At 47.9% G+C, this 14,121-nt stretch overlaps 1 protein-coding gene across 1 annotated transcript in view; it reads left to right on the top strand.

Annotated features, from left to right (window-relative positions):
* The window catches only part of PCSK2 (proprotein convertase subtilisin/kexin type 2), a 216,948-nt gene that overhangs the window by 196,203 nt on the left and 6,624 nt on the right, over nucleotides 1-14,121 (top strand). The window contains exons 9-11 of the mRNA XM_082361545.1: nucleotides 96-311; nucleotides 2,326-2,426; nucleotides 10,618-10,845. Of these exons, the coding sequence (XP_082217671.1) occupies nucleotides 96-311; nucleotides 2,326-2,426; nucleotides 10,618-10,845 (545 nt within the window). The remainder of the gene's footprint in view (nucleotides 1-95; nucleotides 312-2,325; nucleotides 2,427-10,617; nucleotides 10,846-14,121) is intronic.

The raw sequence follows: 14,121 nt of genomic DNA, 5'->3' as shown, positions 1-14,121 counted from the left end.
AAGAAGCCCAGGTCCCCACCCGGACCCCGACCCCAGCCCCGGCGGGACCCCCTGCAGCCCGCGCATCTCTCCCTGTCGCTCCCCCCCCCAACCAGGGCCGAGGGGGCAAAGGCAGCATCTACGTGTGGGCCTCAGGGGACGGCGGCAGCTACGACGACTGCAACTGCGACGGCTACGCCTCCAGCATGTGGACCATCTCCATCAACTCGGCCATCAACGACGGCAGGACCGCCCTGTACGATGAGAGCTGCTCCTCCACCCTGGCCTCCACCTTCAGCAACGGGCGCAAGCGCAACCCCGAGGCCGGCGTGGTGAGTGCGAGGCCGGGTGGGCGGACACTCCTGACGTCATGTGCAGACACAGTGACGTCATGGGAGGAGGAGCTCCCCGCCCCCCTTCCCTCAAAGAGTCAGCGCCTATCCCCAGGGGGGGAGATCCACCCTCTTCCAGGCTGATGATGCCTTGTTATCAAGGTAGAGACCTACGATAAACGAGAACGTGATGACCTCCTTCCCGCTCATGTTCCATCGATTTTCTTGTTCATTGTTTTGGCTTACAAATAATGATGAACGCTGGTTTGCCCCCAGCACGTCACTTCTAACGATAACTAATATTAAGAACTGGGGCATCACACCTGCACCCATCTGTGCCAAGAACTCATCCATTTATTACAGTAATTTAAAACTAGCATCCATGGACGGACTTTTCTGGGGCCATAAAACCCCCCAAATTGGGCACATGTGTGTCTTCTCAAAGGAAGAGTCGTGTGTTCCAGCGTATTTTAAAATGGGTCCATGACTGAGAAAACAAAAAGGTTAGGAATCACAAACTTATTTATTGCGCTTTGAGCGCCTCTTCCTTCCTGGGCACCAAGGTTTCATAGTGAATTTTCCAAGGTCCCTAGAAATATATGTCCGTAGAGCATAACGAACATTTTTGGATCTCTTCCTCTCTCTGGATATTTCACTCACATAGGGGCCTTTCCTCAGTCTTCCAAGCCTGGAATCTAGTGGTTGGTTCAGGAGTCCCGCTGAGATACATCCTGCCCGGCCTCCGCCTCCTCTGGGGTTGGGAGGAACACAGTCACCAATACCAGCTAGTCCTGCAGTCCCAAGTGCCTGCCTGGGCTCCACCTGACCAGCTGGCCAGGCTCTCACGTGACCCAGGAGAAGCCCTTTACCTACAGGAGACACAGACCTTAGCCTGACTCCCTCCATGAGCCTGGGGCTTCCCCTGGTCTTGGGGAGGACGGAGATCGTGTCAGCTCCTCCCACGCAGAAGGAGGTTTCGCCTCTCTCATCCTACAAGCTACATGGGCAGAAAGGGACGAGTGAGAGCGGCCCCAACCCTGTTCTGTTTGTAAGGCTTCTCCTCCCCCTAGAAGCTCCCCCTCCCTGCCCCAAGAGCCTCCCAATGGTGTCACTTTGTCCTCAACGCCTGTCTATGACTCTCTTTCTACGACGGCTGGGGAGGAGCCTTGAGTTCTCTTTGAATATTGTCATTTTCCGCAAGTAGATGCTTTTAAACCTCCCTGATACTTTGTCCCCCAAAATAATAGGCCCACTTGAGGAGCCTACAGACAAACAGGAGGAAGGAGTATTCTCGTGGTTTATAAATGATCTTAATGAAAACCCTGGCTCTCGCAAACACTGCAAATGGGGATTTTCTCTTTGTAAAATCCTTTAAAACTCAGTTGATCAGCCTCCCGTGGGGTGATCACTCCTGTATCAGATGTGTTGCTCAGTGTGTTCCAGACTCTCTCCGTGGATTTTAGATGTAGAGAATGTAACACTTTCTCTTTAATGACCTGTCCCTCCAGGCAAACTGTGGCTGAGCTCGTTTTGTCTTTCCTCTTTGGGAATGCCACCCTTTTTCCTGAAGGGAAAAGAAATTGCTGATGGACTGGCCCTGAGCTTTCCGAGCCAATCCCAATGCAACAAAATTCGCCATTGCTTTGACTATGGTGGTGATATTGGCTTGTCACTTTCCACCTATGACGTTTCCTTTTAGGATCCAAAAGATAAATGTCTCTCTGGTCTCTAGAATAGCTGCAGATATGCTTCTCTGAACAATTGACTTGCTTTTATCTTGTGGATACTGTAACTATAACTGATTGTGTTTCCCTTTTTGCACGGGCTACTAGGAAACTCAGATAAAATGCATGGCAAAATAGATACATGGGTGCTAAGCTTATCCTTACCTTCGTCTTAATCTTCTTCAGAACAAGGCAGAGTTTAAGTAAAAGAAACAGAAAATCCTCTGCTCCATGTCGTTTTGGGTTTAAAGCAGTGCGACTCACTCATTACTCCCTATCTTCCCCTCCAGGCAACCACAGATTTGTACGGCAACTGCACCCTGAGACATTCTGGGACATCCGCGGCTGCTCCTGAGGCAGCTGGAGTGTTTGCACTGGCTTTAGAGGCTAAGTATGTTTCCAGCTCGGGACCAAGGGCCGGTTCTGTAGGGTGGACTGAGACATGTCTCCCCACCCAATACCAGGTGTTCACAGAGGCAAAAGTGGGTGTGAGAATCAGTAAATAGTTAGGGCCAATGAACTCTGGTGGGCATTGCTAAATGATACACACACACACACACACACACACATACACACACACACACACACATACCACAAAACTACATCCCTGAGAGAGCACAAGAGCCCAACATCCAACCACGCATAGGGGCACATAGATGTTTTCTTGGTGAAAACACCCTTTCATCTTTTGTGGATCCCATGGCTGTTTTACTCTAATAATACTCCCAAACAGCTAAATGAAGGAAAACCATTGCCAAGCCGGGTATCCAGCAAGGTTTTCAGAACATGTGTTAAACAGGACGCTCTCGCTCCAGATTTGTTAACTTATAAGGCTGAACTCATTTTAACACTGAGACAAGGTGGGCGAAGTCACACAACGTAGACCAAGAAATGGGCTTTGCTGGGAAACCATCCAGCTACCAAAGAGGGGAGACCATCCCCTCTGTTCTCACCACCTCCGCAGAGGTACAGCTGGACCCACCTTGGATTTGAGCATCAGCAGAGGTCCCTGCCCACCCACTCCCCTGTCTTCTCTTAGTGCAAACCAGAGGCTGGCCTTGGCTTTGAACAATGAACTTGTGGCTTCAGGCACCACCCATGTGGTGTAAGTGCAAATGCCCGCTAGGCAGGGAATTATCCGAGAATACAGAACCAGCAACTTATAAGAAGTTGAATTCAGGCTCCTGGGGAAGGGAAGCTGAGTTCCCGTCCCTGTCAGCCATTGCTAGGCAACCGGAGCTTCTAGCATCATCCTTCAGGCAGCCCTGCTTGACTCTCCACATATGCAGTGCATTTTTTGACTTGCAAAGGAGGTAAGAGCTGATTCCTAGAATAGGAAAGGACTTCAAAAGATTATCTAGTCCAACCCCTCTGCCTTTAAGCAGAAAAGACATCATTATTCTCCTTTTACAGATAAGGCCCCAAATTGGGAGTGACTTCTCTTTTGGACCAGGCCAAGCTTTGATTCTTTTAACAAAAGTCAGTTGGACATTTTAGGAAAGAGGAGATGGACACTGGTCAAAGCCTTCCTATTAAGCACAGAGACCAAAACTTACTCTCATATTATGTGCATTTCCTGAACATGAATCTGTTCCTCTCAGGGCCTGTTGGGTCCTGGAGTCTGAGCTGGCCTCGCTCACTGCAGCTGGGAGCAGACAAACAGAGGGGGGCTGCTGCCTGCCATAGAGCCTCACAGAGGACAGGGAACAAGAAGGGGTTCCTGGTCTCCCCTTAAATCTAAGAGGGCAGAACCTGACTCAAAGTCTCCTTAGATTCTGGCAAGCAAAAAGTCACTTTCCCAGGCCTATATGCCTACAGAGTGACCCCTTACATACATCAAAGTAATGGAGCAGGCTGCTGGAACTTTAAACAGATTCATGGGCTCTGCACTAATTATTCTCCATTCTTCAGCACACTTGCAGATTTCCTTACAGAAAAGAATGCAATCACCACTTAGGCACACTTTGTTTTGGAGCAATGGTCATGAATTGAGTGCTCTCTATTGCCCTAAAGAGGGAAAAAATGATACCTGGTGGTAGGTGGTTCAAGCCCATCTTGGGAGCCAGTCCTCAAAAATTCCTCAGAACACCAATCACCTGAGTTGGAAACACACCCTGAGATTAGAGTTTGATGCAAGCGATTTATTAAGAGAGGGCTCCCGGCAGGGACCACTGGGGAGGAGAGGAAGCAGGTTAGGGGTGCGGAAGAAGCTGAGCAAGGATGCGATTTCAGAAGTTCTGGCCTCAGCCTGATCCCAGGGAGAGCTCTGGAGGGTAAATTATGCCTCAGAGTTTGTTCCACATCAAGGCAAGGGAGCTGGGCTGCCATATTCTTGTGCTGTTCGGCCGTTGGCTAAGAGCCCCACCTGGGAAAGTAAACTCCAAGGCTTCTCTGTGGGCCAAGAGGCTCCAACAGCCAAGAGCTGAAACCACTGCTCAGCATGAAATAGCCCCAGGAGAGAGCCCGGAGGGCGGAGGAGGGAAAGACCCTCCAGGAACACTTCCTACAGTTCATCTCTCTTTATCTTCAGACGAGGCAGCTGGGAGTCCTTGGTGACATATGTGGCAGCAGTCGAGGGCTGTTTCCCACCCAGAGGTCCAATAAGAAAGCTTTTCCAAAGCAACTTGAATACAGTAAACAAATGCATTCCCATCGGGACCATGGAAGAGGGAGAATGACCACCCCCATGGCTCCAGGGGACAAAGGGAAACCACGCCTCTGTCCTGACCAGTCATCACCTTGTTGTTTAATCTCATAAAACGCTTTTCTGCCAAATGCTTGAAAATGCCTTCTTGAGTTGTCGGGAACATTGCTCACATTTCCCAGTGAGATCGATATTAGAGAAATTCCAGAGAATTTCTTTAGTGGGGTGTTACTGCTGCCTTCAGATATTTGGGGTTCTCTCCATGACCCCAGTCTTTCTGGGTGGTTCAAGAGGGCTGAGCTGGGTTTGAGGGGTAGATGTCAAAAGAGGCAAACTTGTGACCCAGGAGAACCATCCATAGTAAAGCGGCCCATATACTGAACTAGAACAGTGTTTCCAAAACTGACCTTCCAAGGGATGGATTTTTTCATGCGAGCTCTATCAAAGTCTGCTAGATACAGAGAAAAGTGCGCAAATATTAGGTACAGCTCAAAGACTTCTTGTAAAGTTAACAGATCCATGTAACCAGCACCCAAATCAGGAAACAGACCACTACCTAAGTCTCAGTATGTACTCTTTGGTTCAAGATTATGTCTGAGAGATTCCTCCATGCTGCTGTGTGTGCTTATAGGTGGTTCATACTTGTTGTTGAATATTACTCCATTGTTTAAGTGGATATTTGGGTTGTTTCCACACTGGGGCTATTGTGAGTAACATTGCTGTGAGCATTCTTGTACATGTCTTTTGGTGAAGGTGTGGACGCATTTCTGTTTGATGTATATTAGGGAGTCAAAAAGCTGGGTCATGAGGTATACATAGGTGCAGGTCTAGCAGTTTTCCAGAGTTGGTGCACTTGCTGACACTCCCTCCAGCAGTGTATGAGAGTTACAGCTGTTCCACATCCTTGCCAACATTTGCTATTATCTGTCTTCTACACTTTAGCCATTCTTGTGGGTATTCCATGGAATTGCACTGTAGTTTTAATTTTTATTTCCCTGATAACTAGTGAAGTTGAGCACTGGGGAGTTTTGAAAATGATAGATTCCCAAGACTCAGCCAAAAGTCACTGAATCACATCCGTAGGGATGAATGACCCAGGAATCTGTCTTTTCAATGCCTTTTTCAGGGACTACAAGAGCAGCCAGCCCCGCGCTGGTCTGTGGCCTGGAGGGTGTGGCATCCAGAAGTACGGCAAGGGCTCTGTGAACCTAGCACTCAGGTGCCGTTTGCGGAATATGAACATCGGACCCTGCCTCTGACTAGGTGCCTGTATTAGACTGAAAACAGGGAATCCAAAAACAACAGCTAAACCGAGACAGGAGTTTATTTTTCTTTTCTTTTCTTTTTTTTCTTAATAGCATAATAACAATATATTTAAAATAGAATATTAATTTAATTTAATAAGTTTCTTATGAAGGAGTTTATTTTTCTGTCATGCAGAAGATAATACAGAGGTGAGGACCCTGGGCAAGTGCAGAGTGGCCACTGAGAATCGGGGACTCTGTCTCTAGATTTCTGTTCTTCTACACCTTCATGTTATCTAGATGCCATGGGAGCTCCAGCCATCATGTTTACATGCCAGGCAGGAAGAGGGGAAAAGCAAAGGGAAAAAAGAAATCCACCAGCTGAGTGATCCCTGTTTAAAAGTTTTTCAAAAAATCACCCAGGGACTTATTTCTTATTGGCCAGAACTGTCACATGGCCACCCCAGACTGCAAGGGAGGATGGGAAATGTAGTTTTGTAGCTGTTCTCTCCTTAAATTCCCTTTGCTGTCTTGATTATCAGGAGGAAAATGTGAATTGGGTTCCAGAGAATTTGATACCATAAATAGAAGAACTCTGAAAAACAATGGTCTTTCAGGGGGTAATCCTCACAAATAGGGAACTCAAAAAAAAAAAAAGAAAAAAGAGGTCACTATTTTGCACCAGTGGGAAGTTAGTACACCAACCCAACCATAAGTGCAGGGCTCTGTAGGAGATACGGTTCTATGGATCATTCATAGGCAAAAACTCACTTGCCAGGACCAGCTTTAGAGGCTCAGGAAACAGCCCATCCTGAGGTCTCCTTGGTGCAAGATTCCTCTTCCAGCCATGCGGGGCCAGTCTCTCCCTGGGCTTCACACTGGTTTTTCCAAGATCCCACACTCTCTTGCTCAAGATGGCTGCCACCTTGGCCAGGCCCTGAGTGACCTCTCTCCTTGGAGCCCTGGCCTGTCCTCACATCTTATCTAGAAGTCCTGGGTTTGGCTTTGACCTCCGGGGACGTTCTCTCTGAACCAAGAGGCAGATGGCCCATCCCAAGTGGCCTAGGACCAGTCTGCTGACAGCTGAACGTTTACCCCGGAACATCACAGGGTCCTATGAGCGATTGGACCCAGCCAATAGGTGCCCTGCCAGCTGCACAGATGTCACCGTTTTCACTGATAGTTCACGGCGGGTTCCTCGCACATGGCCTTGTTACAGCTCCCGGCTCGTTCCTCGTGGTCGCTTGTTCGTGGGCCAGGTTCCTGCAGCATCCGCTGACTAGTGTGGTCCTGCTTTCCAATCCCATGTCTTGATTCCTTCTCCCTGGTGATGTTTCTGGAGATTGGATCACGGGTCTCTCTGCCCTTCCTGTCTGTCACTAAGATAAAGTCTCTACGTTCTACTGTGTCATCCTCTCCGCCTCTGTTCCTGGCTCTACCTCCCTGACTCACGCAGGGCTCCCAACCTCCTGTGCTGATACGTGCCTTCTCCCGCCTCTAGATCCTTCCTTCCAGAACCTTCTCTGCCTAGGAACTCCCCTTCCCTGTGTTTACTCAGTCACTCCCACTCGTCCCTTTGACCTTAGCTAAAAATACTGCTTCCTGAGAGACCCTTGCTGACCCCCTGGACCAGAGTTTCTCAAATCTGCCGCTGATCAGAATCCCTGGAGTGCTTGCTAAGAACAGATACCCAAGCCCACGCCAGGTCCACAGACTCAGAGTCCCCAGAAGCTGCAGTTTTAACAAGCACCCCCAGTGCCTCCAGGAAGTTAGGAACCACCATCCCCCCCACCCCCCACCCCGAGCAGGTTTGCTGGAGCCTTTGGCAGATGCTTGGACAGGCCCATGGGATCAGCATCTCTGAGTCCTGTCTGACTTCGTCATTGTGTTCACGTTGGTTCACATGTGCAGACGAGGTTGTGAACCGCCATCTCAGACCCGTGTTCTCAAACCCCGTGTGCAGAAGCATCACCTGCGCTCTGTCTTGAGTGCACATCCTCAGACCCACAGCCTCCAGGAGGCCGATTCCAGAGACCTGAGGTTGAGGCCAAGAATCCATATCTGTCACGAGTCCCCATGAGGTTCTGATGCAGGACCACAGTCTGTGAGACTCCCTGGCTGGGATAACTCAGGGTTCCACTGTTGGCTCCCCTGGCATGACAGCCCCCCACCTTTTAAAATATTGAGTTGTCTGTCTGTCCCCCGGGCTGTAGTCTCTGAGAGGGCAGGGACCTTCCTACGACCTGCCCGGAACTAGTGCGGAGCCTGGACACGATACCTTTCCATATATCTGTCTTACTTTCCCAGCTATTATATAAAATATTTGAGAAAATGTCATGTTCCTTGTCCTGTAGCACTGAACACAGTGACTTTTATATTGTAGATATTCTGTAAATTTATTTTTTATTATTTAATAGGTATCACCTACAATCCTTGAGCTGCTATGGTAGGATTAAAGCCTAAAGCACGTTGATGAAATAATTATTTTACGCAATAGTATCTTCGGTCAATTCAGAAGTTGCTCAGAATGGGGAAATAAGAGGGACTCTGTTTTACTTTTCAGACATAAGCAAATGGTTGTTCAAATGGTGTCACAAATTCAGTGACATTGGAGTATGGAGCCCCCTCTGATTTATTTTAGAAGTAGAACATCCTTGTTCTAACACATTCTTTCTCTCTTATGGACCCGATGAGAATAAATCCGTGGAGAAACGTCTAGTGGGGTTAGAAGCATGGCTCATTTTTGCAGCAGAAACCCTAGCAAAGATGAGAGATGCTCCACCTGCCAGCCAGCCCTTGGATCACCTTGAGGTCACCATATCCTTGTTTATCAACACTTTTGAGTTAAATGAATTCAGAATCCTATTCCAGCAAAACACTGAGCTTTTGGCCATAATCAACTTCAGGAAATTTCACACTGTTCACCTGGTCCATATGTCCAGGGGAGCATATGTCCAAGATATGTTCCTACATTTGTCAAATAAGCATGGACCTTCCTTGAAACTTTCTCTTCAATAGCTGAAGGTCTTCCTGGACTTCCCTCTGCTCAATATTATGTACAAACCTAAATGGGAAAAGAACTTGAAGGTCTGCATTTCAAGAACATATGAATCACTATCATCTTTTGACTCTGTTTTGAAGCTTTGAACCAATGAATGCTGCCTGTGTTGAGATTTTATCAAATGAGTGATGGTGTTCTTTGAATCATTTGATTCTAAGGAGAACCGTAGTGCAGGGTTTTCCAACTTTTGTGACCGTGACTCTCAGTGAGAAATTAATTTTGCATTGCAACCCAAACACATACCACAATACCACACACACAAGTGCGTGCAAACACACACACACACACAGAGTTTCCCATATTACGTGCACACTGTTATTCTTTTCTGTTCTATTCCACTTGTGATAGCCCCATCCATTAAATCTCTGGTTCTCAACCTCAGCTGTCTACTGGAATGACCTGGCAAGTGTTAACAATCTCCAAAGCCTGGGTCCCACTCCCAGAGATTCTGATTTAAATAGTCTGAGATGTGGCCTGAGCAGAGGGGTTTTAAATGTCCCCACCAGACAGTTTTACTGTGCAGCCAAGATACATAGCCTGTGCAATCAGTTGACCTCCTAGCCCACAAACGGGTCATGACTTACACTTTGAAAAGCACAGACATTGACACTAATGTCAATAGCACAGACTATTAGACATTAATTTCCAAAGACAAGTCTGCAAGCAAACTTGTCTATTTGCTGAACGAAGAGTGTGCCGAGGGCTGTCCTGGGCACTGGGAGACAAATATGCTGAAGCTGTTGTCTCTGCCCTTGAAGAACTGACAGTTCATGTCCCCACATGGAACACTCCTGCATAGCCAACACCCAGATCAAGAAACAGAACTCTGTCAGCACCCAGCAGCCCCCTGTGTCCCTTACAGGCACTGCCACCCCAAGACCAACCACTAACCTGGCTTCTGACAGCACAAATTCATTGTGCCTCTTTTTATACTTTAAACAAATGGAACCATACAGTATGTTCTCCTCTGTGTCTGGCTTCTTTCGGTCAGAATTCTTATTGTGAGATTCACACAATTGTGAGATCCCTGTTATTCTGAGTAGCTATAGTTCATTCTCATTGCAGTGCAGTGTTCCACCTCCTATAAACACACCTCAATTGGTTTATTCACTTTACTGTGGATGGGCATTTGAGGACTTCATAATTTAGGCCTATGAACATTCCAATACGTATATGTCTGGTGAATATGTACACACATTTTTGTTGGATACATACCTAAAAATGGAACTTCTGGGCCATAGCTTAAGCACATGGGCAACATTTGAAGATAGAGCCAAACCATTTTCCAAAGTGTTTGCAATAACTTACACTTCCATCACCAAAGTACCCAGTTGCTCCACATCTTTGTCAACACTTGGTATTGTCAGTCTTTTTCATTTTAGCCATTCCAGTGTGTGTTAGATATCGCAATTGAAATGTGTTTAAGTAAGAAAGGCAAGATATTTTTAATTGACATATATCTATACCTATATTCTCAGTAGTGCATGGAAATCCTCCCTTGACTTGTGGGTTCATAGATGTCTCAACATCTTACCAGGGATCTATGTCCTACCTTAGTCATTGTGTCTCTCTCCCTCTCTCTCCCCCCTCTTCCCCCGCCCTTGCTCTCAAACACTCTGCCTCCGGTACCCAGCCTGGGTCTGACCTGGAGAGACATGCAGCATCTGACTGTGCTCACCTCCAAACGGAACCAGCTTCATGACGAGGTCCATCAGTGGCGGAGGAACGGGGTCGGCTTGGAGTTTAATCACCTCTTTGGCTACGGGGTGCTTGATGCAGGCGCCATGGTGAAAATGGCCAAAGACTGGAAAACTGTGCCCGAGAGGTTCCACTGTGTGGGAGGCTCCGTGCAGGACCCTGAGTAAGTGGGGGCAGCAGTTCTACTGCTGTTTGTGGAAAATACCCAGAGATGGTGCCACTGCACTGGTGACCATAACAGATTCCCTCTCTGCATCATCCCGAGATGCACTGGATTTGATTCAGGGACAACCAGCTTCCAGGCAGAGCTGCAGTGTTGCACAACTCCAAAGTATCCAGTCTACAAAGCCCTGGGGCCTGGAACTTCTTTCCCTTATTGCAAAGAGGGAGAGATTTACAAAGAGGGATTGCCAAGGGGAAGACTTACAGCGTCTGCACCTTTGCGGACGCTGGGCCACAGCAGTTGGGGACCATGGGCAGTGTGACCAGCGCAGGATGTACAGTTAGTTGCATCCTGGCTACATTCGAGATTAACAGGAAGGTGGCACGGTTGCAGTATTTAGAGGAACGGGCGCTGGGGCCTGCTTAGTCGAGGTTCACCTTGATATCAGACCTTGTTCTCCGCAATTGCCCTGGACAAGCACAATGGGTCTCTGTTGATCCTCACGCCCTGTGCTTCTGGGGGGCGGAGGAGGGAGGGAGACGCGGAACGTATGCCGAGATGAATGACCGTTTCTCTCCCAATTCCGAGTGCACTGAACATTCTGTCATAATCCAGGTACAGGTTGGAATTTGGAGCCAGAGGCAACACTGGAAATAGGCTGTCTGACGCCTCATTTTAGTTAAGGAATCTGAGGCCCTGAGATGTGACCGTCTCAATGGCTCACAACTAACTGGGAACTTATCCAATGTCAGCAGCATTATTTTTTTTTTAATCTGGAAAAGTCTTTTATTATATTTCAGTTGATTCACTAGGTTAAATTTATTTCACAATATCTGTAGATGTTCTTGTCTATATAGAAAACATATTTCTTACAGGTTTTTATGCAAATCCGTTGAGAATTTACCTTCCACAAATGACCTTCTGTTAGTTGAGACAATTTTATTCCAAACAAAACACACATGTACACATATACTGTGACAGCAATTTTTAAAATTTAAAGTATAGAGGAATTTCTTGGTTGGTGTGTGAAAATACGTATGTCAACGCCCCACCCCACAGAGGTTCTGATTTCTAAGGTTTGGGGTAAGGTCCAGAAGACTGAGATTTGTGGGTGGTCTCAGCAGCATTATTTTAATGAAAGGAAACTCAAGAACTATTTCAGCACTAACTCAGCTGGGCTCCAGGAGGACAGGGACCTAGTCTGTCTCGTTTGCTGGTGTGTCCTCAGGGCCTAGAACAGCACCTGGAACTTAGTGGTCAAGGGATCAATATTTGTGGAATGAATAAATGAATGAACATTTAGCCAGCATCACCTGGGCACAAGGAAGATGTCTACACGGTGGCAATAGGACCACCAGACCAGCCAGGGAGATTCAGGTGCAGGGGGCAGGCAGCCTTGTTGGAAGGGCTCTGTGTCCCCTCGTCCACCCACACCTGAATTGTTCTCAGATGCAGGTGAGTGAGGTCTGGGGCAGATGTGCTCATGGAAGAACTCAGAGGCTGGGCAGGGGGTCCTGAGGGCAATGCCCAGGCCAGCTTATGCCTCTGGCAGAGGAAGCCTTATCACCAGGAATCCAACTTCTCAGGGGCTGGGACGGGGTCTGCAGGGGTCTGCAGGCTTGACAGCTGCCACTTTCTATGCAGGGCTGCACAGAAACGGCCTCTGAGCGGGTGAGTGGCAACCATCAGGGTTATGCGTTTCCTCAGCACTCATCTTCCCAGAGAAGCAGTCAATTCTAAAAGCAATTTTCTAAAGAGACTTTATCGGGAGAGTCTGTAAAGGATGCTTGACTAAAATAAAAGGGAAAAATGGAACGGGCTGTGAGCATCTGTGCTGGACCAGCCAAGGGCCGTGAGCAGAGGAAGCCCAGGCCGCCCCATCGGCCAGCGTGTCCCCAGAGCACGCTGTCAGGCGCAGGCCACTTCCACCGTCCCCTGTTCACTCAGCTCCTTGAAGACTGTGGCGAACTCTGGATTTTAAGTGAATTTGCAGATCAACGTTAAAGCCTGATCTGAATGCCTGAAGCCACATAGTAGAGAGAGCAGAGGGTGTGCTCGGCCACACCGTGCTGGCCGGGTGGCTGTGGACTGGTCACTTCTGAGCTGCAGTGTCTTCTGTGTGGGTTAATGCCCACCTGACACTGTGACATGGGGAAGAGCAAACATCGAGTGACCCCTGTTGAGTGTTCTTCAGTGACTACCACATGGCAGGTGTTTTAGAGACTCGGGAAAGGGCAGCTGCCATTGTTACTATTATTATTCTAGCAAAACAACTACAGCTTCATAACTGTTTTTATCATACGGCTGAGGATTGAGAACCCAAAGGGCATTCCAAGGGCCCCCTGGGAAGCAACGCCTATTTCTAGGCACAAAGTCACTGAGCCCTCATTTTGCACCAACATGCAGTAAGACAAAGATATAAGCCATGTTTGTCTTTATAGGACTTGAGCCCCAGGCTTCTGTGCTTATTTCTGAAAGTGCAGAGAGCCCACACCTTTTGATGGGTGCCGCATTTTCAGCAGCGAGTGTGTTCCCAAACGTGGCTGTGTGGCTAGATCAGGGTCTCTGAAGAGCCTCTTTGGTTCCGCAAACAACCACCTCCTACTGCAACCTTCTGATAAACTGACTTTTCCTGAACACCTGTCCCTGTTCTTTTAAAATAAGAATGAGTTGTATTCCTTTTCTTCTAAAAGCAATATATGTCACTGGAGGAAAGTCAGAACATTCAAAGCAACAAGAAGAGGGTAAGAAACATCCACGAGAGCTGCTCCCCGGCTCTCCCGACGCCAGGTTGCCTGTGAGAGGGGGTGGTGTTCTTTTTTCTCTACCAAGCTTGCTGCCTCTGGAATTCACAATTCAAGTCAATTTCAAAGTGACTTAACATTCCAAGAAGAGTGCAGTTGAATGTCCTCTCCCCAGGGCCCCACGCCCTCAGCGGGCAGGTGGGGATGGGAGTTTGGGGAGCCGGCAAGTCCCCCAGGCGCTAAACAAGCCAGACTCCCGGGGGCCCAGGGGTCCCTGGAGGGGCCTCCGACCCTGGCACACACCCCAACCCCAAGGTTTCTAGGACAATTTGTGAATCCTAACAGGTGTGTGTGCTTGTTCCCATGCCAACCTGCCCAGGTGGATGGCAAAATTCCAATTATTTTCTCAACGATTAGATCTGTGCTATACAAAACAGAAGCAACTAGCCACGTGTGGCTATTTAGTGAAATTAAATAAATTTAAATTGATCACTAAAATTAAATTTAATTAATTAAAAATTCAGTTCCTCAC

Source organism: Balaenoptera borealis, assembly GCF_965194805.1.
Source record: "Balaenoptera borealis genome assembly, chromosome: 16".
NCBI classification, from domain to species: domain Eukaryota; kingdom Metazoa; phylum Chordata; class Mammalia; order Artiodactyla; family Balaenopteridae; genus Balaenoptera; species Balaenoptera borealis.
This window is presented reverse-complemented; position numbering and strand designations above follow the sequence as displayed.